The 12,847-nt window shown below is 49.5% G+C and overlaps 1 protein-coding gene across 2 annotated transcripts in view; it reads right to left on the bottom strand.

The window, feature by feature from the left end:
• LOC147114640 (CMP-N-acetylneuraminate-beta-galactosamide-alpha-2,3-sialyltransferase 1-like) overlaps positions 1–12,847 on the bottom strand; it is a 190,268-nt gene that overhangs the window by 88,648 nt on the left and 88,773 nt on the right. For both annotated transcript variants that reach the window (XM_085992472.1, XM_085992473.1), the window contains exon 2: positions 4,913–5,714. In XM_085992472.1, the coding sequence (XP_085848598.1) occupies positions 4,913–5,182 (270 nt within the window). In that variant the 5' untranslated portion in view covers positions 5,183–5,714. The remainder of the gene's footprint in view (positions 1–4,912; positions 5,715–12,847) is intronic.

Below are 12,847 nucleotides of genomic sequence, written 5' to 3'. Positions count from 1 at the left end.
GCTTCTTAAAAAATTTCAGGCGCCCTCTTACCAGCGCAACTGCCAACTCCTCGACCTCCCCGGCCTTGGTGACGCTTCACCGTCGGACCTGCTTTCCCACATACTGTCCCTCTCGGACGACAAAAACCCCGGCGCCCTCTTTCGCACGCTTTTCATTCGGCAGCTCCCCGCCAGCATCCGCCCGCTCATTGTGGAGTCTGGCTCCACGGACCTGAATGAGATAGCTGAAAAGGCCGACCAGCTGCTCTCCGCGCAAACCGCCCGTGACGTCGCGCCCGACCTCACGGCAACGACCACGCGGTCTCCCCGGCCCACTAGGCTCGACCGCCCTTCCACTCCGGGTCACTGCTACTACCACACCCGTTTTGGTACTAGGGCCCAACGCTGCACGCCACCGTGCACTTTCAAACCCCCCCCCCCGCACCGGCCCCCACGATGGCCACGGGGCAAAAGGGGCCCCTACTGTATGTCACCGACGACAGCACCAACCGCCGATTTCTGTGCGGCACAGGAGCCCAGCACAGCATCACCCCCGCCTCCGCCCTCGAAATCCAACGCGGCACACGAGGTATCACGCTGGCCACAGCCAATGGCTCTGACATCCACACATACGGCACCCGCATGGTCACGCTCGACCTCGCAGGCTGCCGCTACCGCTGGGAGTTACTCACAGCCAAGGTCCTCTGCCCACTCCTCGGCGCCGACTTCCTACGCGCCCACGGCCTCCTTGTCGACATTCCGAGGCACCGCCTCGTCGACATCAACACTATGGCCCCCATCCCTGACGCATTCACCCCGGCCCATTCGGCCGGCCTGACGACCTACTGCCTCGCCAGAGCCACGGACGACTACTCGGCACTTCTAGCCGAGTTTCCCGCCCTCACTAACCTGACCTTTTCGGCCAAAGCCGCCAAACACGGTGTGGAGCACTATATCCCCACCACCGGCCCCCCGGTCTCTGCCCACGCCCGCAGACTCAACCCGGCCAAGCTGGAAATCGCGCGGGCCGAGTTCACCACCATGGAGCAACTCGGCACCATCCGCCGCTCCAGCAGCCCTTGGGCCTCGCCCCTCCACATCGCCCCCAAGCCCGGCGGAGGCTGGCACCCCTGCGGGGACTACCGCTGCCTCAACGACGCCACCACCCCCGACCGATACCCGGTGCCGCACATCCAGGACTTCTCGGCCCGACTGGCCGGACGAACCGTCTTTTCCAAGGTCGACCTGGTGCGCGGTTACCACCAAGTCCCCGTACACCCCGCGGACATTCCCAAGACGGCCGTCATCACCCCATTCGGCCTGTTCGAGTTCCTGAGAATGCCCTTCGGCCTCAAGAATGCAGCCCAGGCTTTCCAGCGCCTTATGGACTCAGTCCTCCGGGACCTGAACTTCCTATTCGTCTATCTAGACAACATTCTCGTGGCCAGCTCCTCCCAACAGGAACACCTCGAACACCTTCGCATCCTGTTCGGGCGCCTAGCCCAACACGGGCTCATCCTCAGCCCGGCGAAGTGCCAATTCGGCCTAGCCGAGATCGATTTTCTCGGCCACCACATCACCCCTGCTGGGGCCATCCCCCTGCCCAACAAGGTGCAGGCCGTCCAGCAATTCCCCCACCCCAAAACCATCAAGGGCGTCCAGGAGTTCCTCGGGATGGTGAACTTCTACAACAGGTTCATCCCCAGAGCAGCAGCCCTCATGAAGCCCCTATATGACTCCCTCCGAGGTAAATCCGGCAAGATGGCCATAGCCTGGTCCACTGACACGTCAGCCGCCTTCGACGCCACCAAAAACGCGCTCGCCGACGCCACCCTGCTCGCGCACCAGAGGGCCGTTGCCTGGGTCGTGCTCACCACCGACGCCTCCGACCACGCGGTCGGAGCCGTGTTCGAGCAGTGGGTCAATGGCGCGTGGCAGCCACTTGCCTTCTACAGCCGCCAACTGCGCCCCCCGGAGGTCAAATACTCTACTTTCGACCGCGAGCTCCTCGCGCTCCACCTGTCGGTCCGCCATTTCAGGTTCCTCCTGGAGGGCCGTCCCTTTACCGTGTACGTGGACCACAAGCTGCTCACATACGCGATGGCGAAGCACACCGAACCCTGGTCCGCTAGGCAGCGACGCCAGCTCGCGGCCGTGTCCGAGTTTACCACGGACATCCAGCACGTCTCCGGTAGAGACAACGTTGTCGCCGACTGCCTTTCCCGTCCCGCCATCTGCGCGAATCACCTCGCAGTCGACTACGCGCAACTAGCAGCGGCCCAGCTCACGGACCCAGACCTCCTCTCGGCGGCTACCAGCCTGCCAGGGCTACGACTAGCCAAGGTCGCGCACGGGCCCGAAGCCATGGCAGTCACTTGCGACGTCTCACTCGGCCAACCCAGGCCGGTCGTCCCTGCAACCTGGCGCCGCCGCATCTTCGACGCGCTCCACGGGCTCTCCCATCCGGGTTCCCGCGCATCCGTCAAACTCCTCTCCCAGCGCTTCGTCTGGCGCGGCCTCAGCAAAGATGTTCGGACTTGGGCCACCTCCTGCCTCGCCTGCCAACGGGCTAAGGTACAGCTGCACACAAAAGCACCCCTGGGAGACTTCGAGGTACCCAGCCGCCGCTTCGACCACGTACACGTCGACATCGTCGGTCCTCTGCCGCCATCGCAAGGCCAAACTTATCTCCTCACGATGGTTGACCGCTACACACGCTGGCCTGAGGCAGTGCCGCTGACCTCCACCACCACAGCCGACATCGCCAGGGCATTCGTTAACACCTGGGTCGCGAGGTTCGGTGTACCGGCCGAAATAACCTCTGACAGAGGCGCCCAGTTCACCTCCGAACTCTGGACGGCCACAGCACGCAACCTCGGGGTGATGCTCCACCGAACCATGGCATACCACCCGCAGGCCAACGGGCTTTGTGAACGCTTCCACAGGTCACTCAAGGCCTCACTCCGCGCCGGCCTGCAGGACAGTACCTGGGCTGACCGCCTACCGTGGGTGCTACTAGGCCTACGCACCTTGGTCAAGGAAGACCTCCAGTCCTCAGCAGCGGTGTTAGTCTATGGACAACCGCTGCGCGTACCAGGCGAATTCCTCCCGGAGGCTACCACGCCTTGGTCGGCCGAACAGCAGCGGCTCAATTCTTTCTCTTCCGCTCAGCAGTTTGCCCCACTTACGGTCAACCGACATGGCGAACTCGCACCTCACGTCCCGCCAAACTTACAGCAGGCACGCTTCGTCTTCGTGCGACACGACGCGCACCGCGGACCCCTGCGACCCCCGTACGACGGACCGTACGAGGTACTACAAACCGGGGACAAGGTCTTCAAGCTGCGACTCAGCGACACGGTCGAAACAGTCTCCATCGACCGGCTCAAACCAGCACACACAGAACCAGGGGAACAGGTCCCCGTGGCCCAACCTCCAACTAGAGGCCGTCCCGCCAGCAAGCCAGCACAGCTGGCGGCGAACCGCCCGGCCCCACCAACTAGACCGGCGACCACTCAGAGCCGCTCCGGCAGAACCATTAGACCACCGTCACGACTTGTCCACTCCTCCTAAGCGGATTCTGGGGGGAGCTCTGTGGCGACACGCCACCATTGGACATAATCCGCTCACGGCGGCACGGACAGTTTACGCAGGCGCACTGCCGGCAGCAGCCACCCCCAGCCGGGGGCCCTTTTCTCCGGCAACTTGTTTCCCACAGGGACAGGCTGCCGGGAGCACTTCCTGTCTGGGGAGTATTTAAGTGGTTGCGCGGGCTTTTCAAGCTCTCTTTTTGCCATGATGTAGATTAAAGCAGTTGTGTTTCACCAACTCTGGTCTCGACTCCCACGTTTGCCGCGGTATCTCAACAATATACCATTAAGCACTGCCAAACCCCTTTGTTGTTTATTTTATAGCCTTTGTTTCCTCTGCCTTCCAAACTCACTTACTAATTTACTGCCTTCCATTTCCAGCTTTGCTTCTCTCCCTTCTGAATCTACACTCAGGTTCCCCCTGCCAAGCTAGTTTAAACCCTCCGCAATGTTGGTGTTGTGGCTGCCTGTGGTATATATTATACAAGGGTGTTAGCCTTGGCACAATGGCAGTACTCTCGCCTCTGAGTCAGAAGGTTGCAGGGTCAAGAACCACTCCAGAGACTTGAGCACATAATCTGGGCTGACACTTCTCTGCAGTACTGAGGGAATGCTGCACTGTCACTGGTGCTGTCTTTCAGGTGAGACGTTAAACTGAGGCCCCCTCTTCCCTCTCAGGTGAACATAAAAGATCCCATGGAACTAGTTCTCCCTGGTATCCTAGCCAATACTTGTCCCTTAATTAACATCTAAAACAGATGATCTGGTCATTTATGTCATTGCTGTTTGTGGGAACTTGCTGTGCCTAAATAAGCTGCCGAGTTTCCTACATTGCAACATTGACTACACTTCAAAGTACTTCATTGGCTGTAAAGAGCTTTGAGTAATATTCCCATTAAGCTGCGCGGCCGTACAGCTGACTGGAACTCCCGCACAGCCAGCGTACCGGATTTTAAATAGAGAAAATCACGTATGCGCGGGAATTTGAATGGGCCGCACAGCCCGCGCACCCAAAAAAGAATTATAGGGAACATTGGCTTGGAGATATTCTGAGGTTGTAAAAGGCGCTATATAAATGCAAGTCACGATTCGTTTCTTTTTATACTATGGCTGCCTGGGTAATACATTACTTATCCTTGTTACTTCAGAAGCGAACAGCCAGTCAGCCTCATTGTGCCCCTCCTCTCTACCCCAGTAGCGTGTCAGATTTCAGCTTACAACCTCTGTGTCTCACTACTGTACATCACATTGTTGGTCCTCCTGCATTACCAAGCTTCCATTCAATCAAGAGACTTTCCCTTCATTTTATTTAAGTGACTATGTCTTCTGAGAAGTATATTTACCTGCCACCATTTGAAGGACTCTTCGGAAATCGTGTGGTTACTTTTGGTCAGGAGGGGATACATATTGGGATTGTATCGTCTGTCAAACCACACCGATACACCTAATTCAGACACGCAGCGGCTACATTTGCACTGTCTCCTGGTGATGAGATTGCGGAGTGTTAAGTTCATCTTGTTGGTGTAAGTGAACAAGACAGAAAGCAGCAGCACTCCAAAAAACAGCAAATAGAAAAACCCATTCAGCTTGAGAACAATTTTCTTGAGAAGCATTTTGAAAGCTGCTTGATGACAATGCTCCTCCACTTAGGCAATGGAAAAAAAGGATGGACAGAAAACAGATCCTGTCAGTGAAACGGTGTGGATGAATTCTGCAGTATGTGCACTCTACACAGAGATCTCTGTGTATGACTCCAGTCTTCTAAAATGGCTGGTTATTGAGCAGGAACAGCAGCAGTTTTAAGAATACTTCCACACAAATGGAATCTTCTCGTCAGAACAACCAAAGTTTTCAGACAGGAAGCAACAAATTACAGTATGTTTTCCTTAGCAGCAAGCCAGTGACGGAGAAAGTTAATGCGGAGTTGAGTCAACTTTTAATATCTTTCCTTCAGAGTAGGCAGGGTGAATAAACAGTTGCATTTGGGAGGTGCATTCAAAATAGAAAGTATGACGTCTGTCATGTTGATGCCTTGAATTCCAGTGACATGGTTGGCCTCACTGTTTGAATTTACCTTTATGCTATTTTGATTTGGTAATCTCTTGACTTGCACTTGAGTTCAAAATGGCTGAATAAAGCTTCCTCCTAAATGAAGAAAACAAGAGAAAAAGGTCACAAACCACACTTAACTTCATCAACTACTCCACCGGAAGGAATAAGGGACCCCTCTCTGGGACAATAACTCCTCCGTCTTTGTGGCAGATTCAGGGTGCTACTGGGAGAAGTGGGTTGGATTTTGGGCCCCAGCCTGTTCCAGAAGCGCTGGGGTTTATAGGATGGGAGTGTGTAGAGGCGGTTCTTGTAATCACCCCCTTACAGCTCAACATCACAGATGGAAAAGGCACGGGCAGAATGACATCACCTGCCTGAATTTACACCAGTCCCACCTCTGTTCTACTGTATGCTTGCATATATTTGTAGTTCAGTTACTTATTAGAAGTGATTTTCCTCTACTTTGGAGAAAAAAAAAGCAGAGACTCGCTAATTCTCCTCCCTCTTTGAGTTGCATAGCGCTTGGAGCAGGTGAAGAATTTAAGTGTCACGGAAATTAAGTGGGAGTGATGATACCACACATCCCACCCCATTTTCCTGGGTCTCCACTTTGGGTAGGTCCAACAAAGCGATGCCCACACCAAGTGGGCCAGGAGTCTGTAGGGGTATTTAGAAGGGGAAAAAAAATCAGAAAAAGTTCCTTTTTCTAATCTCTATCCAGTGATAGGTTTAGATGTGGTTCCCTCCTTGGTTCACTTGTTTGCTCAAACTTCAATATTAGAATGGCCACTTGAGTTGAGATACCAGACAGGGTCAATTAGTGGCAAACCAGACTCATATCTAGTGGAAACTGGAGTAATGTTGTGGAAGATCAATTTATCCTCAATCCTTAGCTACTTGAGTTAGGAGAATTTCATCCCAGTGTTTGGTCTGGCTGTACAACAGTGTTTGATCCGGGGACAGGGCCAAACATCTACTAGACTGGATGTTGATTTGACATTCCAATTAGGCCTCTTCTGACAGAAGGGATTAGAAGGGTCCAGATTGGACAGGTTGCCCGTCAACCTAATTGCAGTTGATGCACTACTGATGTTGTGACACTAGAGGGTAAAATATGGATGCACAATTTTGGGGAACGTGTGCAAGATTTTCTAATATGTGCTCCCGGCAGGCGAGTCTTCATAGTGGGAAAGCGCATTCTCAATATTTACCTTTAGATGGTAATATACAATCAGCAAAGCATTATAAAGGAGTTCTGGGGGCGGGGGTCGCAGGAACCGCACTCCCAAAGAATTTAGGTCATAGAATTGGGTCCCTCTCCGACCCACACAGTCTGAAAATGGGGCCTCCCTCTGGCAGAACAGGATCATAATATTAGACCTTAAATCACATCTACAAAGGGTGCCGATGACATCTTGGGCCATTGATATAGCAGAAACTCTTTCTACTTTAGTCCAATATTGGACTCCTGCAAATGAAGTGGGCAGTCTGATTAGATTAAATTAGCAAACCCAGTAAAAAGCAGGGATCAAAACCAAGACCTTCTCGCCTGGTACAGCTCAGTGTATTTCCCAATTAGGCAGTGTATTTACCAATCCAGTTGTTAAGGAAACGCAGCAAAATTGTTATCAATGTGTTTGAGGAGATTGGGAGAGACACAGGGAAAGAAAGAGGTGTTGCTGTGTGCTCCAGTGTCTGATTCACCGGGATGGTAACAAGCAGCTTGGAACAAGCAGTTCAAGTGCAGGTTCCGAAGTCCAGAGTTTGCTTCTTTCCCCTGACACGTGCTGAGCTTGTGCTCTTGGCAAGCTACTGAGTGGACAACCGCAGCACCCTATGATTTCTGAATTCTTTAGCAAAATAAGTGCATGTTACGTGTACCAAATAAACCGAAATGTATAAATACATATTTAAATGTCCTGTCATACAATCAGAACAATGTAATCCTGCTCAATGTCTCACTGGCATATAGTCAGAACCATGTCGTGTCTGATAGAAAGGAATTAGAAAAAGGTAAACTTTACAGAGCCAAATGTCAGCAGCAATGGCCCCTGTCCTATTTTGTAAACCTGAATGAGCAGCTTGCTCTGGAGTAAGACAGTGAAGGGAAAGTGAGCCTCTTCTGGTCAGTGCCAAGCTAAGCAGCTGACTCCAATTAGATTTATTTACTCTGTCTCTAGTTTTTTTTCTCCCACTCCTCTCCTAAAGATACTAGTTCATGTTTCTTACAGTCAACTGGCATGGGTGTATTTTTTTTAATTCATTCTTGGGATGTGGGCAGCATTGGCAAGGCCATCATTTATTGCCCATCCCTACTTGCCCTGTCTTAATACAGCTGAGTGGCTTGCTAGGGCAGTTTAGAGTCAACCACATTGGTGTGGGACTTGAGTCACATATAGGCCAGACCTGGTAAGGATGGCAGGTTTCCTTCCCTGAAGGACATTCGCGAACCAGTTGGGTTTTTACGACAATCCGACAGCTTTGTGGTAACTTTTATTTCCAGATATTTTAAAAACTAAATTCAACTGCGCAAACTGCGATTTGAACTCGTGGTCGCAGGATTATTAGCGTAGGCCTGTGGATTACTAGTCCAGTTCCCATTCTTCACATATGAGCCTAGATATGCGAGTGTTGGTAGATTATTCAACCATGGAGGATAGCTTAGTCAAATCTAAAAATGACAAGACTCACGCGCACTTTCCGACAGGATTCCCCACAATGCAGTTAGGGGTGGGAACCGTGCCTGATTTTCACCTTCCTGGCAAGCGATGCTGAGCTCAACTGTGGCACCTGTACTGTTGCTCCATGAAACACATGCCAGGGATTCATACGCTTAACAGCAGCACTTACAACAAAACCTTGCAAGGTTTAGCCAGAGAATCCAAACACGTTACAGTTCCCAGCTCGGTATACTTGGTTGATTAGACCTTCATCGAATTCCTGAGTATCTGTTCCAGCACCCACTTTTTTTTTTACCCATTTTTTGTTTTACAACCCTTCTACATGACATATTTCGAAGAAGAAAGAGCAGGGGAGTTATCTCTGGTGCCATATGTAAAAGGCAGAGACCTGGTGAGAAAGCAAGATATAGAACCTGCTGTTTAAAGGGAAAATGGGAACAGAATCATACAGTAGTTACAGCACAGGAGGCCATTCGGCCCGTCGAGCCCGTGCCAGCTCTCTGCAAGAGCACTTAAGCTAGTCCCACTCCCCCGCTCTTTCCCCGTAGCCCTGCAATTTGTTTTCATTCAGGTACTTATCCAATTCCCTTTTGAAAGCCACAGTTGAGTGTGCCTCCACCACCCTTTCAGGCAGCACATTCTAGATCCTAACCACTCGTTGAGTAAAAAAGTTTTTCCTCATGTCGCCTTTGGTTCTTTTGCCAATCACCTTAAATCTGTGTCCTCTGGTTCTCGACACTTCCACCAATGGGAACAGTTTCTCTATATACTCTGTCTAGACCCCTCATGATTTTGAACACCTCTATCAAATCTCCTCTCAACCTTCTCTGTTTTAAGGAGAACAACCCCAGCTTCTCCAGTCTATCCATATAACTGAAGTCCCCCATCTCTGGAATCATTCTCGTAAATCTTTTCTGCACCTTCTCCAAGGCCTTCACATCCTTCCTAAAGTGCGGTGCCCAGAATTAGACAAAATACTCCAGTTGCGGCCGAACCACTGTTTTATACAGGTTCATCATAACTTCCTTGCTTTTGTACTCTATACCTCTATTTATGAAGCCCAGGATCCTGAATGCTTTTTTGACCACTTTCTCAACCTGCCTTGCCACCTTCAATGATCTGTGCAGGTCTCTCTGTTCATGCATCCCCTTTAGGATTGTTTAGTTTATATTGCCTCTCCTCGTTCTTCCTACCAAAATGTATCACTTCGCACTTTTCTGCGTTATATTTTATCTGCCACATGTCCGCCCACTTCACCAGCTTGTCTATGTCTTCTTGAAGTCTATCGCTATCCTCCTCACTATTCACTATACTTCCAAGTTTTGTGTCATCTGCAAATTTTGAAATTGTGTCCTGTACACCCAAGTCCAAGTCATTAATATATATCAAGAAAAGCAGTGGTCCTAATACCGGCCCCTGGGGAACACCACTGTATACCTTCCTCCAGTCTGAAAAACAACAGTTCACCTGTTTCCTCTGTTTCTTGTCACTTAGTCAAGTTCGTATCCATGCTGCCACTGTCCCTTTCATTCAATGGGCAGCAACTTTGCTGGCAAGTCTATCAGGTGGCACTTTATCAAACGTCTTTTGGAAGTCCATGTACACCATGTCAATCAAATTGCCCTCATCAACCCTCTCTGTCACCTCATCAAAAAATACAATCAAATTAGTTAAACACGATTTGCCTTTAAAAAATCCATGCTGGCTTTCCTTGATTAATCTACACTTGTCCAAGTGACTGTTAACTTTGCCCCTGATTATTGTTTCTAAAAGCTTCCCCACTACTGAGGTTAAACTGACTGGCCTGTGGTTGCTGGGTTTACCTTTACACCCTTTTTTGAACAAAGGGTGTAACATTTGCAATTCTCCAGTCCTCTGGCACCACCCCGTATCTAAGGAGGATTGGAAAATTATGGCCAGTACCTCCGCAATTTCCTCCTTAACTTCCCTCAGCATCCTAGCATGCATCCTATCCGGTCCTCGTGACTTATCAACTTTAAGTACAGACAACCTTTCTAGTACCTCCTCTTTATCAATTTTTATCAATTAGTATCTCCACTACCTCCTCTTTCACTATGACTTTGGCAGCATCTTCTTCCTTGGTGAAGACAGATGCAAAGTACTCATTTAGTACCTCAGTCATGCCCTCTGCCTCCATGCGTAGTCTCCTTTTTGGTCGCTAATCGACCCCACCCCTCCTCTTATTGCCCGTTTACTGCTTATATGCTGTTAGAAGACTTTTGAATTCCTTTCAATGTTAGCTGCCAATCTATTCTCATACTCTCTCTTTGCCCCTCTTATTTTCTTTTTCACTTCCCCTCTGAGCTTTCTATATTCAGCCTGATTCTCACTTGTATTCTCAACCTGACATCTGTCATACGCGCACTTTTTCTGCTTCATCTTACTCTCTATCTCTTTCGTTATCCAGAAGCTCTGGCTTTCCCCCTTGTGGGAATATACCTTGACTGCACCTGAACCATCTCCTCTTTAAAGGCATTCCATTGTTCCATTACAGTTTTGCCTGCCAATCTTTGATTCCAATTTACCCAGGCCAGATCCATTCTCAACCCACTGAAATTTGCCTTCCTCCAATTAAATATTTTTACTCTAGATTGCTCCCTGACCTTTTCCATAGCTAATCTAAACCATATGATACTATGATAACTGTTCCCTAAATATTCCCCTACTGACACTTGCTCCACTTGACCCATCTCATTCCCCAGAACCAGATTCAGCAATGCCACCTTCCTCGCTGGGCCAAAAATGTACTGATCAAGGAACTTCTTCTGAATATACTTCAGAAGTTCTTCCCCCTCTCTGCCCTTTACACTATTACTATCCCAGTCTATATTAGGATAATTGAAGTCGCCCATTTTCACTACAGTTCTTGCACCTCTCTGTAATTTCCCTGCAAATTTGCTCCTCTAGTTGGTGGCCTATAGAATACACACAGTAGTGCAATGGCACCTCTATTATTTTGTAACCAGTAGAGTAATGGCACCTCTATTATTTCTTAATTCTAACCAAATAGATTCTGTCCTTGACCCCTCCAGGACATCCTCTCTCTCCAGCACTGCAACATTCTCCTTAACCAATACTGCCACCCCACCTCCTATCTTTCCTTCCCTCTCTTTCCTGAACAATTTATATCCAAGAATATTTAAAACCCAATCCTGCCCTTTTTTGAGCCAGGTCTCCATTATCGCCACATCATATTCCCATGTGGTTATTTGCGCCTACAGCTCACCAACTTTATTTACCACGCTTCGTGTGTTTACACACATGCACTATAAACCTTAGACCTTCTTGTATTTTCTCTTAGCCTGACCCCATCTAATACCATACTATTTCTTACTCTAGTGTTGTCTGTCTCTCTCAATCCTGTAAGATTCTGAAAATTGTAATAAAACCGCTGCTACCGTGTGGAGATCAAAGTTCAGAATGAATTGTGAAATGGTTACAGACGGATTCAAAATGTAGGAAATCAGCATGTGTTCTTTGTTTGTGAAGACACAAAATGACAGAAGTCAGCAGGGGGGTCCTTTGCCTGGTGGTCAGCATGGTCCTTTGTTTGAAAAGGCACATGGGCAGGAAGGAGGAACACGATTAACAAGGAAGTCCTGCCCCCACACATCTCACAGGAACTCCAATCAGAGAAGGTTTGGAGTGAAAGTGACATATCAGAGGGAGGTGGATAGTGATATATGAGGGAGGCCGGCAGAGAGGCCCTAAAGCAGAAGTAACCCAGGGGTGGGATATTCAGAAACACAGAAGGAACACAGAAGGAAGAACAGACGAACAGAGAAAGCTGGCCAGTCTATGACTTACGACTTACGACTTACAGACTTACGACTCTCCCTGGACCGATCACCCAGAGATAAAGGAGTATGTATGAAAGTCGGGCATAACGCTTAGATATTGTTAAGGGGATACTTTTATGTACGAGTGAATTAGTAAATTGTGGGCATCTACATTGTCGAGGGTTCTTTGAATTAATAAACTGTGGGCATATACATTGCCGAAGGTGCTTCTACGTACACTTGAATTTTTAACTATAGTGTGAATAAAGACCAATTTTATTGATCACATCCTTGTCTGTCATTGTTATGTTTATTCGTAATTCTCGAAGTCCGAACCGTAGTAAGAGAAAGGTTTCCAATCCTTTATGCACTTTATTTTTCCATTCTAATTCTACATCCTGGTGCCCACCCCGCTGCCAAATTAGTTTAAACCCTCCCCAACAGCACTAGCAAACCGCCACCCCCTCCCCCCGTGAGGACATAGGTTCCGGCTCTGTTGAGGTGCAATCCGTCCGGCCTGTACAGGTCCCACCCCTCCTAGGACTGTTCCCAATGTCCCAGGAATCTGAAGCCCTCCCTCCTGCACCATCTCTCCAGCCACGCATTCATCTGCCCTATCCTCCTATTTCTATACTCACTAGGTCATGGCACTGGGACTAATCCAGAGATTATTACCTTTGAGGTCCTGCTTTTTAATCTCTTTCCTAGCTACCTAAAATCTGCGTGCAGGACCTCATCCCCCTTT

Source organism: Somniosus microcephalus, chromosome 7, assembly GCF_052327205.1.
Source record: "Somniosus microcephalus isolate GS21.2 chromosome 7, FLI_Smic_1.0, whole genome shotgun sequence".
NCBI lineage: Eukaryota > Metazoa > Chordata > Chondrichthyes > Squaliformes > Somniosidae > Somniosus > Somniosus microcephalus.
Note: the sequence above shows the minus strand (reverse complement) of the source record. Positions and strands in the feature narration are given on the sequence as shown.